General features: G+C 47.7%; 1 protein-coding gene and 1 long non-coding RNA gene across 5 annotated transcripts; both read left to right on the forward strand.

Annotated features, from left to right (window-relative positions):
* The first annotated feature begins 4,985 nt into the window (after positions 1-4,985).
* On the forward strand, positions 4,986-8,855 carry LOC124504824 (uncharacterized). The gene is made up of 3 exons (XR_006960521.1): positions 4,986-5,125; positions 8,489-8,611; positions 8,835-8,855. It is a non-coding gene; the product is annotated as an uncharacterized LOC124504824 (long non-coding RNA).
* Positions 8,856-8,938: 83 nt separating this feature from the next.
* Positions 8,939-23,338, forward strand: SPDYC (speedy/RINGO cell cycle regulator family member C). 4 transcript variants are annotated; one of them, XM_047070971.1, is made up of 9 exons: positions 8,939-9,168; positions 10,595-10,726; positions 15,443-15,730; positions 16,575-16,760; positions 17,024-17,082; positions 17,551-17,636; positions 17,739-17,910; positions 17,993-18,335; positions 23,057-23,338. In XM_047070971.1, the coding sequence occupies exons 4-9, from the start codon at positions 16,619-16,621 to the stop codon at positions 23,095-23,097; spliced, it is 843 nt and encodes a 280-aa protein (XP_046926927.1). In that variant the 5' UTR covers positions 8,939-9,168; positions 10,595-10,726; positions 15,443-15,730; positions 16,575-16,618; the 3' UTR covers positions 23,098-23,338. The 4 variants fall into 4 exon arrangements, with proteins under 4 accessions (XP_046926927.1, XP_046926929.1, XP_046926930.1 ...); XM_047070973.1 differs by lacking the exon at positions 23,057-23,338 and adding an exon at positions 18,528-18,766; XM_047070974.1 differs by lacking the exon at positions 23,057-23,338 and adding an exon at positions 18,504-18,585.
* The last annotated feature ends 1,345 nt before the right edge of the window (positions 23,339-24,683 follow it).

Consider the following 24,683-nt stretch of genomic DNA (forward strand, 5'->3'; position numbering starts at 1 on the left):
TGGCATTTTTAATAATGTTTCATTTATTTTTTAGAGAGAAAGAGCAAGAGCGTGCAAGTGGGGGAGGGGCAGAGAGCAAGGGAGACAGAGGATCTGGTGTGGGCTCTGCGCTGACAGCCCAGAGCCCGACTCGGGGCTCAAACTCACGAACTGTGAGATCATGACCTGAGCTGAAGTCGGAAGCTTAACCGACTGAGCCACCCAGGCGCCCCTTGTTTATGGCATTTTTGCTGTGCAAAGATCTTCGTGTGAGGTAGTCAAACTTATTAATCTTCTCTTTTATTCTCTCTGGATTTTGAATCAGAATTAGAAAGCCCTTTTCTACTCAGAGGTTAAAGAGAAATGCACCCATATTTTCTTCTAGTGCTTTTGTGGTTTTGTGTTTTACGTTCAGATTCCTGAGCCGACGACTCATGTATAGGGTAAGGAATGGGTCTATTTTTTGTCTTTGTCCAAATGGTTAGTCAGTTGCCCCACACCATTTATTATAAAGGCCATCTTTTCTCTAGTGAGTTGAGATGCCTTTGTGCCTCCTTTCCTATACCAAATTTCCACGGTACTCTGTTCCATTGGTTTGTCTATCCATCTAGCACTGCTATGCTGTGTTCATTACAGAGGCTTTATAGTATGTTTTAGAGCCTGTTAGTCCTCTGTATAGCGATCTGTCGTGTGATAGCTCTCGATCTACTGTGTTTTAGCAGCTTCTGGGTGTGCCAGGAATCTGGGAACAGTGTAGGGCTGAGGACTCTGGCTAATCTAGCTGTTAGGCAAGTGCACAGTCAACTCAAGGCTCCACGGAGGCTGAAGCCTGCAGAGTCACCTTCTAAGCTCACCCATGTGGTTGTGGGTTGGCCTCAGTTCCTCCCTATCTGGAGACCTCAGTTCCTTCCGGCATGAGCCTCTCCATGGGACTGCTCACAGCATGGTTTCCCTCAGAATAACTGATCCAAGAGGGAGAAAGGAAGAGAGGCCCAATATGGAAACCTCGGTTTTTATAACCTAGTCTCAGAACTGACATATTATCACCTCTGTTGCATTTTATTGGTTCAACCCAGGAACAGTGTAGGAAGGGATTACAAAAGGAAGTGACGTCACTGGGGGACACCTTGGAGGACGGCTCCCAAATCTTTCTTCCTAGTTGTTGTTGTTCCCAGTATTTTCCTGACTACTTTTTCAGCATGAACTTTAGCATCAAGTTGTCTAAGTTGCTGGCTATTTCTATTGGGGTTGCATTAAAATAATAAATTAACTTGGGGCGCCTGGGTGGCTTAGTCAGTTGAGCGTCTGACTCTTGGTTGTGGCTCAGGTCGAGATCCTGGAGTTGTGGGATCGAGCCCCAAGCTGTACTCTGCGCTGAGTGTGGAGCCTGCTTGGGATTCTCTCTTCCTCTGCCCCTCTCCCCCACTTGCATTTTCTCTCTCTCAAATAAAAAAAAAAATTAACTTAAGAGTAACTGACATCTTTATAAAGTTGATGGGACCCCCATTCCAAGAACAAAGATGTTTTCCCATTTGTTCACACCTACTGTTGTGTCTTCAGCAATATTTTACTTTTATTTTTATTTTTTTTAGCAATATTTTAAAGTTTTCCTCATTTAGGCTTTACAGATCTCTTGTTAAGTTTCTTCCTAGGGAATCAATCTTCTTTGTTGCTGTTGTAAATAAATTTCTCTGCCATTACATCTTCTGATTATTGTTTATTGTATATAAAGACTACTGCTTTCTGTGTGTTAATTTTCTATCCAGTCAACTTATTAGAAATATTTTATAGTCTGAGTTAGTTTTATCATCGATTTCCTTGGGTTTTATAGGTATACTGTCATTATCTCCAAAAAGGCACACTTTTATGTCCTTCTTTATCATTTTTTATGCTTCTAAATTATTTTTCTTATCTCCCACAAATGGCTAATACCTGTAGTAAAATGTTGAGTAGCAGAGAAAGTGGGCATTCCTGTCTTTGTTCCTGAACTTCGTGAAATGTTTCTAGTGTTTTCACTTTTAGTTAGATACTGGCATCAGAATTAAGATATATAATATTAGTGGAGTGCCCGGATGGCTCAGTTAGTTAAGCATCTAACTCTTGATTTTGGCTCGGGTCATTGAGGTTCGTGAGATCGAGCCTCACTTGGACTCCGCACTGACAGCAAGAAGCCTGCTTGGGATTCTCTCCCTCCCTCTCTCTCTGCCCCTACCCTGTTCACACACATGCTCTGTCTCTCTCTGTCTCTCTGTCTCTCTCTCTCTCTCTCAAAATAAATAAATAAATAAGGCATGTAATATTAATATATCATATTTTAGGATTATACAATTGCTGTTATACTTAATATGTGACATTACGTACATATCATACATCTATACATGCATATATTGACGTATACACATATATACTATATATATGCATATATAAAATATCTTTCAATTTCTATGTTCTTCAATGTTTTTGTGAAAACAGGGTGTTGGATTTTGTGGAAGGTTTTTTTTCATCATTAAGAATAAAATCATACGGGGCGTCTGGGTGGCTCAGTCAGTTGGGCGTCCGACTCTGGCTCTCACAGTTGGTGAGTTCGAGCCCCGCGTCGGGCTCTGTGCTGCCAGCTCAGAGCCTGGAGCCGGCTTTGGATTCTGTTTCTCCCTCGCTCTCTGCCCCTCCCCCACTCACACTCTGTCTCTCTCTCTCTCAAAAATAAATAAACATTAACATATTTTTTTAAGAATATAATCATACAAATTTTCCCTTAAATCTATTAATATGCTGTGTAATATTAATGGACCTCTTACCATTGAGCCCATCTTGAATTTCTGGAACAAAGCCCACTTGGTCGTGTGTTGGAGGAGGTCATCCAGAGGACGTGACGGCCAGTCGCCCCGCCAGCTGGACCCAGGCAACTGGGGGCTCCTCACCCTCTCCCCCATCCTCGGAATGTGTGTCCTGCTTGCCTTCCCAGCCCGAGAAGCTGTCCAGGAACACAGCCTGGTGATAGTAAAGTCATTTTAAATCGGTTTGTTTTCTTATTGTTGAGTTTTGAGGGTTCTTTGTATATTTTGGACTACAGTCCCCTACCCGATGTGTCTTGTGTAAATACTTTCTCCCTGTCCTTGGCTTGTCTTCTCATTCTCTTGACATTATCTTTTTTTTTTTTTCTTGACATTATCTTTTGCAGAACAGAAGTTTTTTATTTTAAGGAAGTCCAGCTTATCATTTCTTTCTCTCATGAATCGTGCCTTTGGTGTCGTATCTTAAAAGTCATGATCTTACACCTTCAATGTCATGTTCTATGTCAATTATACCTCAAAAGGACTGGGGGCAGGGGAGTCATGGCCAGACCCAAGGTCGGCTAGATTTTCTCCAATGTTATATTCTAGGAGTTTTATAGTTTTATATTTCACATTGAGGCGTATGATCCGTGTTTAGTGAATTCTTGTGAAGGGTGTAATGTCTGTGTCTAGATTCGTTTTTTTGCGCGTACATATCCAGTTGTTCCGGACCAATGTTGAAAAGACTGTATTTTCTCCACTGTATTGCTTTGTTCCTTTGTCGAAAATCAGTTGTTTATATTTATGTGGCTCTATTCCTGGGCTCTCTATTCTGTTCCATCGATCTATATGTCTACTCCCCCCCCCCCCCCGCCCCCCACACCACACTGTCTTGATAACTGTAACTTTTCAGTAAGTCTTGAAATCAGGTAGTGTAGTCCTTCTGCCCTTCGATATTGAGTTGGCTCTTCCGGTCTTCTGCCTCGCCAGGTAAACTTTAGAATCCGTTTGTTGATATCCACAAAATTACTTGCTGGAATTTTTGTTAGGATTGCACTGGATCTATACATCAAGTTGGGAAGAATCGATATCTTGGCAACGTTGAGCCTTCCTAGCTATGAATATGGAATATCGTTCCATTTATTTAGTCTTTCTTTGATCTCTTTCATCCGAGTTTTACAGTTTTCCTCATATAGATTTTGTATACGTTGTGGTAGATTTATACCTCAGTATTTCATTTTTGGGGGATGCTAATGGAAACAGTTTTGTGTTTTTAATTTCAAATTCGACTTGTCCGTTGCTTGTGTATAGGGAAGAGATGGACTTTTTTTATTTTTAAGATTTTTTTTTTTTAAGTAATCTCTACACCTAACGTGGGGCTCGAACTCACAACCCTGAGATCAACAGTCACATGCTCCAATTGAGCCAGCCAGGCACCCCAGAAAGCAATGGACTTTTGTATATTAGCCTTGTATTCTGCAAACTCGCTATAATCACTTATTCGTTCTAGGAATTTATTGTTGATCCTTTCAGATTTTCTACATCGATGATCATATCGTCTACGAACAAGAATCAGGTTTATTTCTTCCTTCCCAATCTGTACCCCTTTTATTTCCTTTTCTTGTCTGATTGCATTAGCTAATACTTCCAGTGCAATGTTGAAAAACAGTGATGACAGGGCACATCCTTGCCTTGTTCCTGATCTTATTTGCACAGCTTTGAGTTTCTCACCGTTAAGTGTGATGTTATCCGTGGGGTTTTTGTCGATACTCTTTATGAAATTAGGGAAGTTTCTCACTACGCCTAGTTTACTGAGAGTTTTTATCACGAATGGGTGTTGGATGTTGTTGAATGCTTTTTCCGTATCTACATGTGATTTTATTTTATTATCTTTTTAATTTTTAATGTTTATTTTATTTTTTGAGGGAGAGGGAGAGAGAGAGAGAGACAGAGTGGGAGCAGGGGAGGGGCAGGGAGAGGGAGAGGCAGAATCCGAAGCAGGCTCCAGGCTCCGAGCTGTCAGCGCAGAGCCCGACGAGGGGCTCGAACCCATGAACCGTGAGATCATGACCTGAGCTGAAGTCAGACGCTGAACCAACTTAGCCACTCAGGCGTCCCCTATTTTATTTTTTATTTTAGAGAGAGAAATAGCAAATGGAGGAGAGGCACAGAGAGAGAGAGAGAGAGAGAGAGAGAATCTTAAGCAGTCTCCACACTCAGCACAGAGCCCCACCCAGGGCTCGATCCCACGACCTTGAGCCGAAATCAAGAGTCTGAAGCTCAACCAACTGAGCCACCCATGCACCCCTGGAGCTCTTCACCCTCACGGCCTGCCTTTCCGCCTGGGCAGAACCTCTGCCCCACACTGCTAGGTAGTATTTTCATTATCGGTACTTTTTAGAACTTTGTATTCCGGTTTGTTTTCCCCAAATTACTTTTGGTTTTGTGTTTATGAATAATTTCTCATTTTATTGCGTCGTGCTCAGAGAATGCTGTTGGCATTCCTACTTTATCGAACTTACTGATGATTTCTTTGCGACTGAAGCGTGATTAGGGTTTGTTTGTTGTTGTTTTGAGTATTTTGTTTCTTTGGATTCATGGTTGTTTTTTCTTGGGGGGGGGGAGTTTCCTCAGTTGATGTGTTTCATTTTCTGATTTGGGGTTCTTTTAATTAATGAATTAAAAAGTTTATTTATTTTGAGAGAGAGAGAGAGAGAGTGTGAATGAGCGGGGGAGGGGCAGAGAGAGAGGGAGGTGGGTATGGAGGATCAGAAGCGGGCTCTGCGATGACAGCAGCGAGCCCGATGTGGGGCTTGAACTCATGAACAGTGAGATCATGACTGAGCAGAAGTCCACCGCTTAACCAACTGAGCCACCTAGGTGCCCCTATTTAAGTAGGCTCTGCGCCCAATGTGGGGCTTGAACTCGTGACCCTGAGATCAAGAGTCCCGTGCTCTCCCGAGTCGGCCAGGTGCCCCCCACCTTGTTTTGGTTTTTAATAATAGCTCCATACAGATCTGTTAATGATCTTCCTTTTCATTTTTGTGGTATTGTTTTACAAGATTCCTAGTTCAACAGCACTCTCTCCTGCCAATATAGCAAAGTCCACAGTTGAGTGGATTTTCATTTGTTTGGTGGGGGGAGGGGCTTGTGGCCTCCAACTTTTCCCTTTTTGCATTGTAAGACCCTGAATTTTCCCCTTTTGTTTTTTACCCCCTCCACCTCCCAGTTGCTCAAGGACACCCCTTGCTCATTTTCGCCTTTTTTTCCTTCTCCCAGAACCTATTTTATTTTATTTTATTTTATTTTATTTATTTTTGAGAGAGAGACAGAGACAGAGCGTGAGTGGGGGTGGGGCAGAGAAAGAGGGAGACACAGAATCCGAAGCAGGCTCCGGGCTCCAAGCTGTCGGCGCAGACCGGTCGTGGGGCCCGAACTCCCAACGGGGAGATCATGACCTGAGCTGAAGTGGGAGGCTTACCCGACTGAGCCAGCCAGGCGCCCCCTTTTTCATTTTTTTAAGTAAGTTTTATGCTCAACGTGGCGCTTGAGCTGATGACCCACAGATAGGGTCCGGTTCCATCAACTGAGCCAGTGGGGCGCCCCAGAACCTATGCGTTTTAAAGACTGACCGCCCCCCCCCCCAATCCCACCCACTTTTAAATTCCTTCCCGGTAGTGTAAGCTCTGACCTCCCAGGACATTCTCCCAGCATTTTCAGACTGTGGCAGAACATCTTAGCGGCGGAGTTTCTGGATCAACCTTGGGCCCTGTTGCCAACCCCTTGTCCCTGGTTTCTCTGCGCGCGCGAAGCCTGGTGGCCGGCGGGGTGGGGTCCGCGCTGTGATTGGGCGGGCTTTCTTATTATTTACAGTTATTTTCAAGTTTGGACACTCTCTACTTTCAAGTTATGCTGAGGCTGTGGTTTCAGCAGAGTTTTAATCCCCATTCTTGTTATTCTGATTTGTTTGGGGAGGAAACACCGAGAAATGGGGATCCAGGCAGCTGCCGTGGTCCTCAGCTACCCCGAATCCCCCCCCCCTTTTGTTTTGTGACTTTTTAAGACAGAGTTTTGTTCATTAGCTTTCACCTTTTCTTACGTTCCAATATTTGCATTTGAGGTCATAACTTCCTCTCTGAGAATTATTAGCTGTGTCGCCCAACTTTGATATGTGATATTTTCATTATGATTGCAGTCTAGAACAACACAAATCTATTACCTATTTTCTAACTTTTGCTGTGTGTGTGTGTTTTTCCCTTAGCCCGGAAATGTCATGAAACGTTTCTTCGTGTCCAATTTTTTTTTTCTATTTATCTGTTTATTGGTGATGTTTAACTTAATGGCACTGTGGCCAAAAACCACAATGATTTGAGTACTTTGAAATTAGTTGAGGTGCATTCTGGTCTAGAATTTAATCAATTAATTTATTGGAAAATGTTCTGCGTATGCTTTTCTGCATTTAGGTGCACCGCTCCCTATTTGTCCACTAGGTCAAATTCATTAACCACTTTCTTCATATCTCTTATAGCTTTGCTAAATTTTTTGCCTGCACACGCCATCAAATCTACAACTGTGATTTGTCTGTTTTTCCTTGTGGCTCTATCCATTTATATATATATATATATATATATATATATATATATATATATATTATGTGTATATGTTATATATATAAATTTACATACTTTTATTGCTTTATTGCTATTTGTTTTCCCTTGTGGTTCTATCTACTATGTATATACTTACATATCTTTATGGCTTGTGGACTTTATTTTTAAGAGTAAATACACTTAAAATTGCTATATATTTTGAAAATCATGATGCAAGCACCCTCTTTGTGTCAAGTAATGCTTTTAACCTGAAATTTATTTTTTTTCTGATACTAATGTAGCTACTCTAGCTTTCTTTTAGCATTTGCTTGATTTTTCCCCTATCCTTGTGCTTCCAAACCCTTTATATCCTTCTGTTTTATGTGTATCTTGTATAAATAGCATGCAGTGCTGATATACTATTTTATAAATAGTAGATTAGTTAGCATAGTGTAAATTACGCTGTGATAAGTGCGGTAGGCAGAATAATGCCCTCTCAAAGATGTCCACATCCCAATTCCTGGCAACTGTGACCATTTTCCTTACGTGACAAAAGGTACTTTGCAGGGGCGCCTGGGTGGTTAAGCGTCTGACTTTGGCTCAGGTCATGATCTCACAGTTTGAGTTTGAAGCCCAGAGTCAGGCTCTGTGCTAACAGCGTGCAGAGCCTGCTTGGGGTTCTCTCTCCCTCTCTCTCTGCTTCTCCCCTACTTTCTCTCTCTCTCCAAATAAATAAACATTTTATTACTTCTTAAAATTTTTTAAAATTTTTATTTTTGAGAGAGAGAGAGTGCGTGTGCAAGCTGGGGAGGGGCAGAGAGAGAGAGAGAGAGAGAGAGAGGTGGAAGGTCCGAAGCAGGCTCTGTGCTGACAGCAGACAGCTCGATGCAGGGCTTGAACTCACGAACCGCAAGATCATGGCCTGAGCCAAAGTCAGATGCTTAACCCACGGAGCCACCCCGGCGCCCCATAAGTAAAAACTTAGAAAAAAAAAAAAAGGCACTTTGCAGATGGGATTAAGTCTAGGATCTTGAGCTGGAGAGACTATTCTGGATTAACCAGGTGGGCCCGATGTAATCATAAGGGCCCTTCAAAGTGGAAGTGGAGTCAGAGTTAGAGACGTTCTCTCTGCTGCTGTCTTTGAAGGTGGAAGAGGGAGGCTGAGCATCAGGGAACGCCGGCCACCTGCACAAGGCATGGGACCTTCCTGACACCTTGACTTTAGCACAGCGAGACGCACTTTGGACTTCTGACCTCCAGAACTGTAAGGTAATAGATTTGTATTGCTTTAAGCCGCTAAGTTTGTGGCAGTTCGTCACAGCCGCAAAGAGAGATCCAATGCGATAAAAAGCAGCTCCAAAAATCTCGGTGGCTTTCAAAAACAAAAGTTTATCTCTTGCGTAAATTGCATGCCCTTTGTGAGTTTGACTTTGGATCCATTTCGTGTCTTCTTAATTTTTTTTTTTTTAACGTTTATTTATTTTTGAGACAGAGAGAGACAGAGCATGAACGGGGGAGGGTCAGAGAGACGGAGACACAGAATCTGAAACAGGCTCCAGGCTCTGAGATGTCAGCACAGAGCCCGACGTGGGGCTCGAACTCACAGACCGCGAGATCATGACCTGAGCCGAAGTCGGCCGCCCAACCGACTGAGCCACCCAGGCGCCCCTCGTGTCTTCTTTATTCCCGACTCTGGGCTGGAGAGGCTGCCCAGTGCAGATGGAAGAGAGCAAGGGCAGAATCATCCTGGGGCTCTTACAGCTTCTGCTCAGATGTGGCACAAACCATCTCTGCTCAAATTCCATTAGTTGAAGCAAGCAACCTGGGTAAGTATCAGATGGGGTAGGGAGTAGAATTGTCCCAGAGGAAGGACGCCTGTCTTATTGGGAGGGACTAGCATGTATAAAGGCCCTGGGGCAAGCAGTGGAGGGACAGAGTTGACCGAAGAATTGACAGAAGCTGGTCTCCCTGGAGGGCGCTTGGAGGGGCAGGGCCAGGGATTGGTTGGAGAGAGGAGCAAGGCCAGACGTGCAGGGTGGCAGGGCCTGGTAAGCCATCTATTCATCCAGTGAATATGAACAGAGTGCTTACACAGTAGGCTCTGAGTCAGAGCTGGAAGTCTGGGGACAGACGAGGCCGACAGGGTCCCTGATCTGAAGGCACTGACCTAGTGAGAAGTAACAAGGAAGCGAGATGATTGCAGACAGTGATCCTCTAAGTACCACAGTTAAAGAGTTTGTATTTTGTTAAAAGGACTATTTTCTTTTCAATTTTTTAAATGTTTATTTTTGAGAGAGAGAGAGAGAGAGAGAGAGAGAGAGAGAGAGACATAATGTGAGAGGGGGAGGGGCAGAGAGAGAGGGAGACACAGAATCCGAAGCAGGCTCCAGGCTCCGAGCCGTCAGCACAGAGCCCAGTGAGGGGCTCAAACCACAAACTGTGAGATCATGACCTGAGCTGAAGTCAGACGCCTGACTGACTGAGCCACCCCACCCAGGCGCCCCAAAAGGACTATTTTTAAAAGATCATTGCAGCTGTAGAGAGGGTCCAAAGCACAGGACGTCAGAGACTGTCCAGCGGACCACTGGGGTAGTCATGCCGGAGCTGATGCCCAGGGAGGCAGTGGGGAGGAGAGGTGGGCGTGAATTAGGGAGAGATTTTTGAGCTAGAATCCATAAGATACAGTGATGAAGTGGATGTTGGGGGTGAGAAAGAAAGTAGAAGTCCTTCCAAATTCTCACCCGAGAGAACACTGCCCGGCAAGGGGAATGAAGAAGCAGCTTGTGTGGGGGGGTGTCCTTACCCCAAAGTAGACCTACTGTGTGCTTCCCATTTACATAAAGTTAAAAGCAGGCGAGACTAAAAACTAACCTACGAGGATAGACTCCAGAATGGTGATTCGTCCTGGGGGAAACAGAGAGGGAGGCGACACCAGAGACCGAGCAGGGCACGTGGGGCCGCTGGCTACACAGACGTGTTCTGAAAATTCATCCAGCTACTCATTTCTGTTCTGTGCACTTTTCTATGTGGCTGCTGTGCTGCAATAAAATATTACATAAATAAATAGAACAAAGAGAGCATAAAAAAGTGAAAAGCAATGACCTCCAGTTTTTTGCTGTTGCTCTGTTAATTGAATTTAATTTTAAAGTTTATTTATTTATTTTGAGGGAGAGGGAGAGAGAGAGCACGCACAAGCGAGGGAGGGGCGGAGAGAAGGAGAGACAGAATCCCAAGCAGGCTCCTCACCATCAGGGCTGAGCCCAGTGTGGGGCTTGAATTCACAAAGTGTGAAATCACGACGTGAGTGGACAGCAAGAGTCAGGTGCTTTGCCAACGGAGCCACCCCAACGCCCCTGTTGCTATGTTAATTTTAAACAACTATTGGTAAGTAGATGGGGAAACGGAGGAAGGGACAGGTTCATGGGGGCAGATGAGGAGAAAACAAGCAGAGATGTCCGAGAGGCAGCCAGGGGTACAAGTGTGGATTTGGAGGAGTGTCAGGGCCGGGAAGAATCTTTGGAGCCTCTGGAAGGATTTACAGCCGGTGGGAAAAATAAAGCAATTCAGGGAGCAAATCGGGAAGCAGGTGCCAAGGCAAGGGGCCCGGAACCAGGCCTGGAAGTTTGGCTGTCCTCTGCCTCTTGGATCCACGGTAACCCTCTGGGCATGCGCACTCGGGGCTCATGTCCAGCTCCCCCCCTCCTCCTATCCCTGCCCGCCCCTGCCCCCCAGGCCTGTGTCTCCATCCATGCCAGCCCCCTACCTCTGGCTCTTTCTTCTCCAGGGGTCTCCCCTTGGCTGCCTCTCCTCTTTGGCTTTTTTTTTTTGTCTCTCTCTGGGGCTTCTTGAGGCCCTTGAATGGGAGAATCCCTACCTTTGAAATCCCACAATCTATTTTTAAAAAATCGATAACTGAACATCATCACAATGAAAAATTTCCTCTGTGAAAGATAATGTCCAGAGAGGGGAAAAGATGAGCTATAGTTTGGGAGAGAATATTTCCAAATCGTATATCTGACCAAAGCTTGGATCTAGAATATGTAAAGAACTCTCTAAACTCGACAGTAAGAGGGGCGCCTGGGTGGCTCAGTTGGTTAAGCGTCCAGCTCTTGACTTTGGCTCAGGTCACGATCTCATGGGTTCATGAGTTCAAGCCCCGTGTTGGGATCTACGTGACAGCGTGGATCCTGTTTGGGATTCTCTCTCTCCTTCCCTCCCTGCCTCTCCTACACTCGTGCACCCCCCCCATCAATAAATAAACATTAAATAAAAATAAACTCGACAGTAAGAAAACAAACCATCCAATTAACAAACAGGCAACAGACTGGAACAGACACTTCGCCCGAGAAGACGCATGGATGCAAAAGTGTCCCGGGGCTGCCGTGTGACCAAGTACCCACAACCCGGGGGGCTTCGAAGATACATCTCATCTCTCACAGTGCTGGAGGCTAGAAGCCCAAAGTCAAGGTGTTGAGGGGCCATGCTGCCTCTCTGGTGGGTGCAGGCCATCTCTGGTGTTCTCTGGCCTGCCACCACAGCAATCTCGGCCCCTGTTGTGACCTGGCTGTCTGCCCTCTGAGTGTCGGTCTTCACCTGATGTGCTCCCTCTGTGTGCCCGTCTGTGTCTCTTCTCTTCTTCTAAGGACACCAGTCATACTGGACTAGGACATACCCTAATCACCTATGACCTCATCTTAACTTGATTACATCTGCTGAGACCCTATTTCCAAATTACATCCCATTCACAGGAAACGGTGGTGGCGGGGAGGGGGGTGACCTCAACACATCTTTCGGGGTCAGCAGTTCAGTCCACGACAGAAAATAAGCGCACGAAAAGATGTTCAATATCATCAGCCATCAGGGAAATGCGCATCACAACCACGCAACTAAGGAAACCGAATAAGAAAGACGCAGAAGTATGTAACACATTATACAAAGAGTTCCAGTGAAGACTGTTTAATTAAAATTTGTCGCCTCGAAACCCAACGATCAAAAGTTTATATGTGGATGACGTCCGAGTACTAAAAAAAATGGTGAAGAAGGTGCATGTTCATTTACAGGTGGAAATAACTAGAAGGGTAGAAGGGGTGCCAAAAACAACAACAACAACAACAACAACAACAACATAGGACTAAAAAAGAAGATTGGTAATTCCAAAACTGTCTCTGAAAAACGGCCACTCTGAAAAACAGCTTGGCAGTCTCTGATAAAGTTAAACATACATTTAGCACAGGACTCCTCCTAGGTGGTTACCCTACAGAAATAAAAACCTGTGTCCGTGTAAAATCCCATACATAAATCCCTATCGATGTTCATAGCAGCTTCATTTGTAATGGCCCATACTGGAGATCACCCATTCCATACAGTGGAATACTAGATGGTAATAGAAACGTTTGGGAATAAAAAGGAAGGAACCGTTGATACGTGCAACAACCTGGATGGGTCTCAAGCACCAAAAAAATAAATAAATAAAAATAAAAAAGGGAGCGTTTGTACAAACTGATGAAATCCGAATAATATGTAGAGTTTTGTTGTGCCAACGTCAGTTTCCTGGTTCTAACTGCTCTGTGGTTATGCAAGATGTTGTTACCCTTGGGGGAAGCTGGGTGAAGGGGGCACAAACACGAATGAAAGAGGAGAGATCACAACCAACACAGCAGAAATAAAAACAATAATAAGAGAACATTAGGAGCAATAAAATGGGAAATCTGGAAGAAATGGACAGATGCCTAGAAACGTATAAACTACCAAAACTGAAACAGGAAGAGATAGGAAAATTGAACAGACCCATAACCAGTAAAGAAATTGAACCACTAATCAAAAGTCTCCCAACAGGGGCACCTGGGTGGCTCAGTCGGTTGAGCGTCCGACTTCGGCTCAGGTCAGGATCTCACAGTTTGTGAGTTCGAGCCCCGTGTCGGGCTGTGTGCTGACAGCTCAGAGCCTGGAGCCTGTTTCAGATTCTGTGTCTCCCTCTCTCTGCTCCTTCCCCACTCATGCTCTGTCTCTCTCTGTCTCTCAAAAACGAATGAACGTTAAACAAATTAAAAAAAAAAAAAAAAAAGTCTCCCAACAAACAAGAGTCCAGGACCGGATGGCCTTCCAGGGGAAACCTACCAAACATTTGAAGAAGAGTTAACACCCATTCTTTTGAAGCTCTTCCAAAAAATAGAAATGGAAGGAAGACTTCCAAACTCATTGTCTGAGGCCAGCATTACCTTGATTCCAACACCAGACAAAGACGCCACTTTCCTTGCCTCTTAAGCAACATCTGTGCGAGTCTAAATTCTTTCAACATAAAAAGTGAAAAAAAAAAAATTCTCCCCAGTGTGGAGTGTCAGATGCCCAAGGCTGTCACCGAGGGGATGGGCCTGAAGCACACCCGCAAGCTTTTTTCTACCAACCTACCGAGGGGGAGGGGTCAAAACTACAGCTGGCCTGGGGGAGTCATTCATTCATTGATTCATTCATTCATTCTGAACACCTCCTCCATGTCAGGCTCTAGACCAGACAGCCAGGCTCCCTGCCTTATGCTTCAATGTGGGGCCTGAGGCCAAGAGACCCCAAAACATCCAGATACCCAGAAACTCGGAGAGATTGAGAGACAGCAGAGAGATCAAGAGATTAAGCGACTCAGAAACCAACAGAGCCTGGGGGACACAGAGCAGGAGGGGCAGTCCCTAGGAATGAAAATTCACACTGGCAGCCGGGGCCGAAGCCTGAGCCTGGGAGCAAAAGCAGAGACGACTGCTGGGTGTCCAACCAGTGACGAGCAGCTGGGTCACAGGAAGGAGCCTGCATCTGGGGTCCCGGGACCTGAGCTCCAAACCTGGTCCAGTACTCACCACCCATGCGGCCCAGCCACATTCCCTTCATCTTTCATTTAAATGTCAGAGGTCGAGGCCCTGAGCCTCAGTTTACCATCTGAGAAATGGCAACGGGAACCACAAGACCTACTTCCCAGGGGCAGGTGTGTTGGTCCCGTGACTTGAGCCCACTTGGGACTTGGAGCATAAATGATTCAGCTTCTTTCTGGCCTCCGTTTCTGTCAAAATATGTATTTTATTTTTTATTCTATTTTTTTAGGTTTATTTGTTTATTTTGAGAGGGGGAGAAGCAGAGGAGGGGCAGAAAGAGAGGGAGAGAGAGAATCCCAAGTAGGCTACGTGCTGTCAGCACAGAGCTTGAGGCGAGCCTTGATCCATCGATGGATAAAGGGATAAGCAAACTGTGGTCTATACACAGAATGGAATATTATTCAGCCGTAAAAAGGAAGGACATCCTGACACATGGTAGGGCGTGGATGAACCTTGCAGACATGCTAAGTGAAGTAAGGGCATCACAAAAAAAGCCAACCCCTGTGTGATTCCACCTGCATGAGGTCCCTAGAGTAGTTGACTTCACAGACACAGAAGTAAAATGGTGGTTGCCATGGACCATGGAAGGGAAACAGGGAGTTACTGTTTAACAGGTAAAGGCGTCCAGTTTTGCAAACGGATGGTGGTGATGGTTGCACACTAGGAATGTACTTAAAACTACTGAACTTAAGGGGCGCTGGGGCGGCTCAGTCGGTTGAGCGTCCGACTTCCGCTCAGGTCATGATCTCGCAGTTGGTGAGTTTGAGCCCCGCGTCGGGCTCTGTGCTGACAGCTTGGAGCCTGGAGCCTGCTTCGGATTCTGTGTCTCCCTCTCTCTCTGCCCCTCCCCCGCTTGTGCTCTGTCTCTCCCTCTCTCTCAAAAATAAATAAAGATTAAAAAAAATTTTTTTTAACTACTGAACTTAAGCATGGCTAAGGAGGCAATTTTCATTATGTATATTTTACCACAATAAAAAAAAAATTGGGAAACAAAGCGTCATCCGTCAAATGTGGAAAGTAATGCAGGTGCTGACTGTCCCATAGGGTTGGAGAGGGAGTAAATGAAGCGGTGAAGACGAAAATCTTAAGGGCAGCTAGGGGCGAGGAGAGGGCTTGACTGTCTTTGGCAAAGGCCTCCTCTCCAGGCTTGGAGCCACAGGCCCGGCTCCCCCAGCCGCTAAAGGATCTTGGGAAGGGGATGTGGACTCCGGGAATTCTCGTGCCAGGACACTCTCTTCTCTAGCTCCGAGGTTTTTGAGATTCCTGGATCTGAAACAAACACAGACACAGCCAGCGACCCTGCCCCAGCAAGGCGCAATCAGTGAACGGGGCCCAGGCCTCATTTCCGGGCCCTGCACCTTGGCTCCACCTTTGTAAAGAGGTGGGGAGGGGGCCGTGTCGCCATGCAGGCCCTGGGGTCCCGCCGGCCTGCCTTTACCCCTCTTGAAGGTGGTGCAGCTTTGGAGAAGCCCTTACCCGGGGAGCCGCAGCTGGGAGGCGAATGTGGAGACCGAGCTGACTCCAGGCAGAGGTGAGCGGTGATGCCCCGAAGTCCCGCCCCCTCCCCAGGAAGGGGCCTGATTGGCGGAGGGCTGCGAGGGCGGGGCAGCGCCGGGGCTCTATAAATACAGCCGCTCTGCGCCGGGAGTTATGCTGTAGGTAATGCCCTAGCTCAGGTAAGGCTTTTTGGAGGAGGCTGGGCTGCTTGTGGGAGCCTAGGTGGAGGCCCCCAGGTTGGCCACGGGGTGCCGGGCCGCACCTTCTGAACCCCGTAGTTGGCGTCTCTCCCCGTAGCTTGAAACGTTTGAGGTGCCCCCCGCTCAACTTGCTCTAAAGGCACCCCCCCCACCCCCCACTCCCGGGCCTCAGTTTCCTCTCCACGAAGAAAGGGGTTGGTGGTCCTTCCAGGTATGCCACTTTGGTGTGGGGTGAAGGGGTAGTTGGGAGTTGGGGAGCAATTAAACTCTTCGGCTTTGGGGGGGTCAGACAGGCCCCACAGTTAAGTAGCCGCGAGTCTTGCCCGCTTCGGCTCCTGTGTTTGCAAAAGGGGTATTGGGGTGTACCCATCTTCTGGGGTTTAGCGCTCAGCGGCGCCAGAGGTGCCTGTCGCTCCCATTCTTGCTCTCCGGCCTGGCCTGGGGGGTGGGGTGGGGGGGCTGGGACGCGGTGCGAGAGCTGCAGCAAATCGGCTGCGTTTCTGGCCACCCCAGCCCACGCGTACCCCACTTTCTGCCTGCCCCGAGCGCCGCCCCCACCCCCATCTCCACGCCCGACTCTCCATCTTCTGGAGGCCCCCTGTCTGGCCACCCTCGACCCCCTCGACGGGTGGGGGGCAAGGGGGTCGGGGCCGAGTCCCGAGGCTACTTTCTCCACAGGCCATCCTGCCCCACCGCGCCCTACCCGCCCCCACCCCCATGAAATGAGCGACACTCAAGACTTTGCCACTTTCCCCGTGGTTGCCACCCAGGTGAAGCTGGGGGGCTGGAGCCGTCAGGGTGGGGGCAGCGTGTCTCTCCGCCCGCGCCCGCACCAGGAGCTCCAGGCCTTCCTCAGCCTTCTGGGTGAGTTCCCCGGGGTGGGAGTGCCGGGGCGGGGTGCTGGGGGACTTGGGGGTACCCAGTGTGAGCCAGTGTGAGAGGTGGGACCTGCCCAGGGCAGGCATCTGAAATCTCTGTCCCTTCCCTTCCCAGGTGACCCCAGGGAGAAGGTGGGGGGGGGGCATGTCAGCAAGTGGGTTGGGTGGAGGCTTGGGCTCTGGGGTGCCACTCTTGGCTTGTGTGGGGGTGTGGTAACCCCAGTCCATCATTTCTCTTCTCTACTCCAGAGCACAGTTTCCTGCAGGAATTCCTTTCCAGAGATCCCTGTTTCCAGATTTCAGATAAGGTGAGGTGACACGGAGTAGAAGCCCAGTCACAAGAGGCTTGAATGCTGCTATTTCATTGAGTCTCCCGGTCTGATGGAGGGAGCACCTCCTTTTAGATCCTTGTTTTGTTTTGTTTTTTAAATTATTTTTAAGTCTATTTATTTTTGAAAGAGACAGAGACAGCATGAGCAGGGCAGGGGCAGAGAGAGAGAGGGAGAGAGAGAATCCCAAGCAGGCTCCGCACTGTCAGCCCAGAGCCTGACGCGGGGCTTGAACCCAGGAGACCGTGAGATCGTGACCTGAGCTGAAATCAAGAGTCAGATGCTTAACCGGCGGAGCCCCCCGGGCGCCCCTAAATCCTTGTTTTCACCCCACTACTTCCCCTGGGTTCTCTAACCTGCACCACGGCTTCCTTGGGTGCAAATGGCCCCTCACGGCCCCCTCTCCGGGTGCCTAACTGTCACCTCTGCCCCCCTCTGTGTCTGCAGTATCTCCTGGCCATGGTGCTGGTCTACTTCCGGCGTGCCAACCTGAAGCTCAGCGAGTACACGCACAGCAACTTGTTCTTGGCGCTGTGAGTGCCCAGGGCAGGAGGGGGGGGACCCTTGCTAGGAGTTGTGGGAGGGGGCAGGGCAGATGCTTACTTCTGCTTTCCGCCCCCTGCCTCCGAGGCCAGGTTTCTTGCAAATGACATGGAGGAGGATCTGGAGGACCCTAAATGTGTGATTTTTCTGTGGGCCCTGGGAAAAGATTGGCGTCGTCAGGTGGCAGACTTCCTGCACCAGAGGGATAAGCTGTGGGCCCGGATGGGCTTCCGGGCCATGGTGAGCCGCCAGTGCTGTGAGGAGGTGAGGCCCCGCCGCCATCCTGGGGTGGGGGAACAAGGCCGGACTTCCCACCCCCATTGACTACCCGCTCTCCTCATGCCAGGTCATGGCCAAGGAGCCGTCCCATTGGGCCTGGACTCGAGAGCGGCGTCCCCACCACGGTGGAGCTCAGAGGGGCTGCCCAAAGGCCCGGGTGCCCCTGCCTGGAGGCCCCGGCCTCTCGCCTCCTCACTGTTCCCTCTGTGGCTTGCCCCCTGCCCACGGCCTCTGCAGCCACCAGCCCCGCCCCTTGCCTGTCTTATCCAAGTGCCCTTCCCCAAACCCTGAGTGCCATTGCCCTCCCTCCCAAGCTTGTCTCTCAGTGGCCGAAGACCCCTTGGTGGGGGGCTTCCTCATCATCCTGCCCCCCCAACTGCAGCTGGAGCCGGGCACCTACACTCTCCACAGTGAGTTGGGGACAGGAGCGGGGGGCGGGCTTGGGAGCTTGGGAGGCAGATGTGGGGCCCAACAGAATGGGAAGTAGGGGCACAGGGCCTGGGGTCCAGCAGGCCTGGGCGCACGTCCCAGCTCTGCCACCTCCTAACCGTGGGCGCTTGGTGGGTTTCCTCTCTCAGCCTCTCCCTGACCTTTCTCCCCAGTCCTCCCGAAGCCTCCACCGTGCCCTAGGCGCTGATATTTGCAGGGTGAAGAACAGCCCGCCTGCTTGTCTGCTGACCCAAGTCCTACCGGCTGTGGGCCCCCCGCCCCGCCCCGGCCTTCTGTCTTATTGGCCACAGGCTGGCAGTGCTGCCCAGGCCCCCCAGTCCCCTCCTCCCAACTGTACCCACTCTGACCCTGGCCCCTCTAATAAACTCGTGTCTACAGGACACCGACTGTGCTTAGGCCCTGGCCTGGCTCCTTGACCCAGGGTAGGGGTAGGGAGGGAATTGGGGGGGACGTCTGCCAGCTTTAGGTATCAGTGATTGAGACTCACGAGCAGAGGCTCTGTAATAGCAGTTTTCCTTTCCATTGATGACCGGTCATCCTGAGCCTCAGTTTCCCCTCTGTAACATCACCTATGCATGATGAACCGTACACACAGCGTAGCTGGGGTTGAATGAGATGAAAATACACGCAGTCCTTACAAGGCCCTGGAACCTGTAGGACAAAAGAAAGCTTAAATGGAGAAGTACTCTGTGGTTAGCTCAGACAGGGCTGCAGGGCCTGGTCTGTTTAGGAATGACACTTGGTGACTGCCCTGGGCTGCAGTCACATATAAGGTAATTCTTATAATACATCTACCCCCCATCCCCAAAAGTCAACCTGTTAATGAGGGAGCAGAGAAGGCTTTCCAGAGAAGGTGGCGTTTGAACTGGGCCTTGAACAATGTCAAGTGTGCCCATGAAGGGACAGAGATTGGGAGGTAGGATATTCTTGGATAGTCTAGAGTCGAGACGAGCACTTGGTCTCTGATGTCAGACAGCTTAAATCCAAATCCCAGGTTCCTGTGTGACCTTGGCATGTTAGTTTCCATTGCCTCCTCCGCAAAATGGGTATTACTCTGGGATGGGTGTTGTGTGAGGTTTGAATTGCATTAATCCCAGAAGGTTTCAAGCTGTCTCGGGAACAGAGCTCAGGGGTGCCTGGGTGGCTCAGTCCGTTAAGCGGCCAGACTCCATCTTGGCTCAGGTCTTGATCCCAGAGTCTCTCAGGATTGTGAGTTCAAACCTGAGTTGGGCTTCATGCTGGGCCAGAAGCCTACTCAAAAAAAAAAAAAAAAAAAAAAAAAAAAGGAACAGAGCTCAGATGGAAGCCCCAGGTGTTACTAGTAGAGGGAATGCCTAAGGAAAGTCTGGAGGGGAGGGTGTGTTTGGGGAATGGCTGGAAGTGAAGCTGGAAAAGTCCACATGGTCAAACAGGGGAGTCTGGGCACCATTACCTTGCATGCTCTACAAGTGGCTCCCAAAAAGTGTAGAAGTAAGAAAGCCTGGAGGTTGAGCCCATTAGAAGCCAAGATGAGGGCTACAAAGTATTTTTAATTTGGTTTTCAAATAAGTAATATATTCACCTGTACCTTTTAAATTCTTAACCAAGAGTCACCTCCTACCCCTGGCTCCTCTCCCTGGAAGCTATAAAACTTGTCGTTTGTGTCCTTCCACAGAAAGAGTATAAACATACATAACCAAATGTGGTGTAATAAAAATATGTATATATATTTGGTCTTAGTCCCTGGTTCCCGGTACAGAGTTACTAAAACCCTTACAATGTTCTGAGTCATAGGAGTGACTTCTGTTATTCACAGTGAGCCCCTTTGGGCCACACCTGAATTTGTGTTAATGAGGCAACTCAGGGTGGGGCCCCCACTTATCTTCAGAGTGGGGGCTGGTCATCCGAAAGACCAGTCAAGAGTGGGAAATGGAGGAGAGGAGAGGACTGGACATTGGAACATTTCTGGGTTGATGAACAGAGACTGTACCCGGGGGGGGGGGGCATGGGGGGTGGGGAGGTGCCGCCTAGAAAGGCCAAGGAAGCTCTTTCCCCCTCTCCACCATACCTTGCCCTACACACCTCTTCTATCTGGCTGCTTCAGGGTTGTATCCTTTATTTTTTTTAATTTTCTAATGTTTATTTTAGTTTTGAGAGAGACAGACAGACAGACACAGTGTGAACGGGGGAGGGGCAGAGAAAGAGGGAGACAGAATCCGAAGCAGGTTTCCAGGCTCTGAGTTGTCAGCACGGAGCCTGATGCGGGGCTCGAACCCACAAGCTGTGAGATCATGACCTGAGCTGAAGCCGGATGCTTAACTGACTGAGCCACCCAGGCACCCCTAGAGTTGTATCCTTTAAACAACTCGTACACAAAGCATTTTGTTGAGGTCTGTGAGTGTTCTACCAAATCAGCAAAGCTGAGGAGGGGGTGGTGGGCACCCCAGATTTGTAGTAAGCCAGACAGGTGTGTGGGTCACCTGGGCATCCCATTTGTGGCTGGCATCTTGTGGGACTGAACCCTTAACCTACAGGATCTGTACTAACTGGGAATTTATGTCAGAACTGAACTGAACTGTAGGTACCTAGTTGGCATTGGGGAGTTGGAGAATTGGTGTGGAAAAGTCACATGTATTTGGTATCTGGGAAGAAACACATTTGATGTGAGAAGTGGTGTCAGAAGAACGACGCCACACCAAGTGTATATATATATATATATATATATATGCCCCCCTCCCTTTTAAAAACTCAAAGGGAAGAATTCCATGCATCCTGGTGTGTGCTTATCCACATATTTTGAAGACGGTTCCTTATCCGTGTTCCTTTTGACAGCTCTATAGTATTCCTCTTCATGGATGGACCAAAATGTAACTTGTTCCTTATTAATTGACATTTAAGTTGTTTCCAGAGTTCTGCTATTCCCAACAGTACTACAGAGTCACTAAGACTGGGTAAGGATATCATTATTCAAAAGTGAAAAGATATCTGTACTCTGGATTCCTAGAATTGCTCGAAGGCTACATCAAAATAGTCATTACAATTTTTGCCAGAGGTCCCTCTATAGAGGCTGTACCCATATCGATCCCCACTTCCAGCAGTACATGTGAACGCTCTTTTCCAGAATATTCATGAGTCAGTAACCTACCAGATCTTTTTATCTTTGGGAAATGATCTCTTGGTGAAGTTCAAATTTGCATTTATTTTTCTTTTGAGTGAATTCAGAGTCATACCTTTAAGAACTGTTTATCTCCTGGGGCGCCTGGGTGGCTTGGTCGGTTAAGCGGCTGACTTCAGCTCAGGTCATGATCTCACAGTTCGTGAGTTCAAGCCCCGTGTCGGGCTCTGTGCTGATGTCTTGGAGCCTGGATCCTGCTTCGGATTCTGTGTCTCCCTCTCTCTCTGCCCTCACCCACCCCTGCCCTGCTTGTGCTCTGCCTGTCTCTTTCTCAAAAATAAATAAACAGGGGCGCCTGGGTGGCGCAGTCGGTTAAGCGTCCGACTTCAGCCAGGTCACGATCTCGCGGTCCACGAGTTCGAGCCCTGCGTCAGGCTCTGGGCTGATGGCTCAGAGCCTGGAGCCTGTTTCCGATTCTGTGTCTCCCTCTCTCTCTGCCCCTCCCCCGTTCATGCTCTGTCTCTCTCTGTCCCAAAAATAAATAAACGTTGAAAAAAAATAATAAATAAACATAAAAAAATGTTTTTAATTAAAAAATAAAAATTTAAAAATCTTAAAAAAAAGAGCGATTTGTCTTTTTTTCTGTGAACTACCCTGTTCTTTGCCCATTTCTCCTGTTTTCGGTTTCTGATTGACATAAAAGGGTTTGCAGGAAAAATAGCCCTTCAAGATGTAAATTGTAAGTATTTTCTTCAGTTCATTACTGACTTTGCTGTGCAGATTTTTTAATGTAGTAAAATAAGTTTTTGGGGGCTTTTGGGGTTTGTGTCATGGTTGAAAAGACCTTTTCCACACTGACATGACTAAAGAATCTTCTCCCTTAGCTCTTGGCTACATTTTTGTTTTCATTTTTTCCTTTTAAATCTTGGGTTCATCTGGAATTTATCATATACAAAATTCCTTCCTATATTCCTCATGCCTTTTATTAAAAAACTCAACTTTTCTCAACAGATTTGAAATGTTACTTTTATTATATACTAAATTCCTGTGTGCATTTGGATCTATTTCTAGATTTTTCTATCTTCCAATGATCTATGCGTGTCAATACCCCTCTTTAATTATTACATTAAATTATTATGGATTTGTTGTGTTTTAATATCTGGCAGAGTTAGTCTCCCCTGATTTTTCTTTGTTTTCGGAAATCTCCTGGTTATTCTTATTTAATTTCCCTATGAACTTTATTTTTTTAAGGCTTTTAAATTTATTTTTGAGGTGGGGAGGGGCAGAGAGAGAGAGGGAGAGAGAGAATCCCGAGCAGGCTCTGTGCCAGCAGCGCAAAGCCCAACGCAGGGCTCGAACCCGTGAACTAGGAGATCATGACCTGAGCCGAAATCAAGAGTCTGAAGCTTAACCAGCTGAGCCACCTAGGTGCCCCTCCCTGTGACCTTCAAATCAGCTTTTCTAACCACCCCCCAATCAGAATATTAATTGTGATAAATCTGTAGATGACTTTAAGGAGAACTGACATCTTTGTGAAGTATCTTGGTATCCAGAATAAAGCGTCTGTCCCCTGACTTCTGCTTTCAGATGGCACCAGTGGCCAGTGGCTCCCCAATTTGTACTTCTGAGAGCTGTTCCCTCCTCAAGCATCTCTGCTTGGAGGGATTGTTCCCAAAGGTCTTCCACTGTCTCCTCAGCTTGGTGAGTCCCCCTGCCTCATTAATCCACTTAAGTGGTCAAGCCACATCAAAGGTTCAGTGTTATCTTTGATCCCTCCCGGTGTTCCAAGATCTAATCAGTAATTAGGTCCTATTGGTGTGTGTGTGTGTGTGTTTTTAAGACTAATTTTTTTAAAGATTTTTATTTTCTGAGTAATCTCTACACCCAACGTGGGGTTCAAACTTATAACCCCAAGGTCAAGAGTCACATCCACGGGGCGCCGGGGTGGCGCAGTCGGTTAAGCGTCCGACTTCAGCCAGGTCACGATCTCGCGGTCCTGGAGTTCGAGCCCCACGTCGGGCTCTGGGCTGACGGCTCGGAGCCTGGAGCCTGTTTCCGATTCTGTGTCTCCCTCTGCCCCTCCCCTGTTCATGCTCTGTCTCTCTCTGTCCCAAAAATAAATAAAAACGTTGAAAAAAAAAAAATTAAAAAAAAAAAAGAAAAAAAAAAAAGAGTCACATCCTCTACGAACTGAGCCAGCCAGGCACTCCAAGTCCTGGTGGTGTTTTTTTGTTTTTTTTTTTAATTTTTTTTTCAACGTTTATTTATTTTTGGGACAGAGAGAGACAGAGCATGAACGGGGGAGGGGCAGAGAGAGAGGGAGACACAGAATCGAAAACAGGCTCCAGGCTCCGAGCCATCAGCCCAGAGCCCGATGCGGGGCTCGAACTCACGGACCGCGAGATCGTGACCTGGCTGAAGTCGGACGCTTAACCGACTGCGCCACCCAGGTGCCCCAATGGTGGTGTTTTTAACAGCTTATTGAGGTCCAGTTGACATACAATAAACCACGTATACTTAAAATGTACATTTTGTTTTGACATGTATACACCCATATTGCCATAATCGAGATAGTGAACATAACCATCACCCCCAAAAGTTTCCTCGAACCCCTTGTCCATCCTTCCCTCGCACCCTTTCCTACCTGCCGGCCCCCACTCTCGCCTCCAGGTAACCACTGATCTGCTTTCTGGCACTCAATTGGCATCCTTTCTCTGGAATTTTCATATAAGTGGAATTACATAGGATGAACTCCTGCCTGGCTTCTTACATTTCTTGTAATTCTGAGATTCACCTCTTGTTCGTCTTTACTGCTGGGTAGTATCCTGTTGTACACGCATACCACAATTTGCTTATGCATTCACAATGCGTGGATGAACATTTGATTGGTTCTAGTTTGGGCTGCCACAATTACAATTTCTGTGAATAGCTTTCAGCTCTCTTGCTCTGAGGAGGCCCCAGTGCAACTTTTGTCGCCAGTCCCGAAATCATCCGGCACTAGCCACCTCCACCACGCTGCTTACATTCGAGCCCCAGGAGATCAAAACTGTATACCTAAAGTGCACTGGCAGGGAGGCCGGTGCCGTGTCTGCCTGGGCCCCCAAGATGGGCCCCTTAGGGTCTGTCCCTCAAGAAGATTGGTAACGACATCGCCAAAAGAAACTGGTGATGGCAAGGGCTGGGGATGACAGTGAACAGATAGGACGCCATACGG

Source organism: Lynx rufus, unplaced genomic scaffold (assembly GCF_022079265.1).
Source record: "Lynx rufus isolate CCGP_SWC_20201006 ecotype Redwood Valley unplaced genomic scaffold, mLynRuf1.p SCAF_9, whole genome shotgun sequence".
NCBI lineage: Eukaryota > Metazoa > Chordata > Mammalia > Carnivora > Felidae > Lynx > Lynx rufus.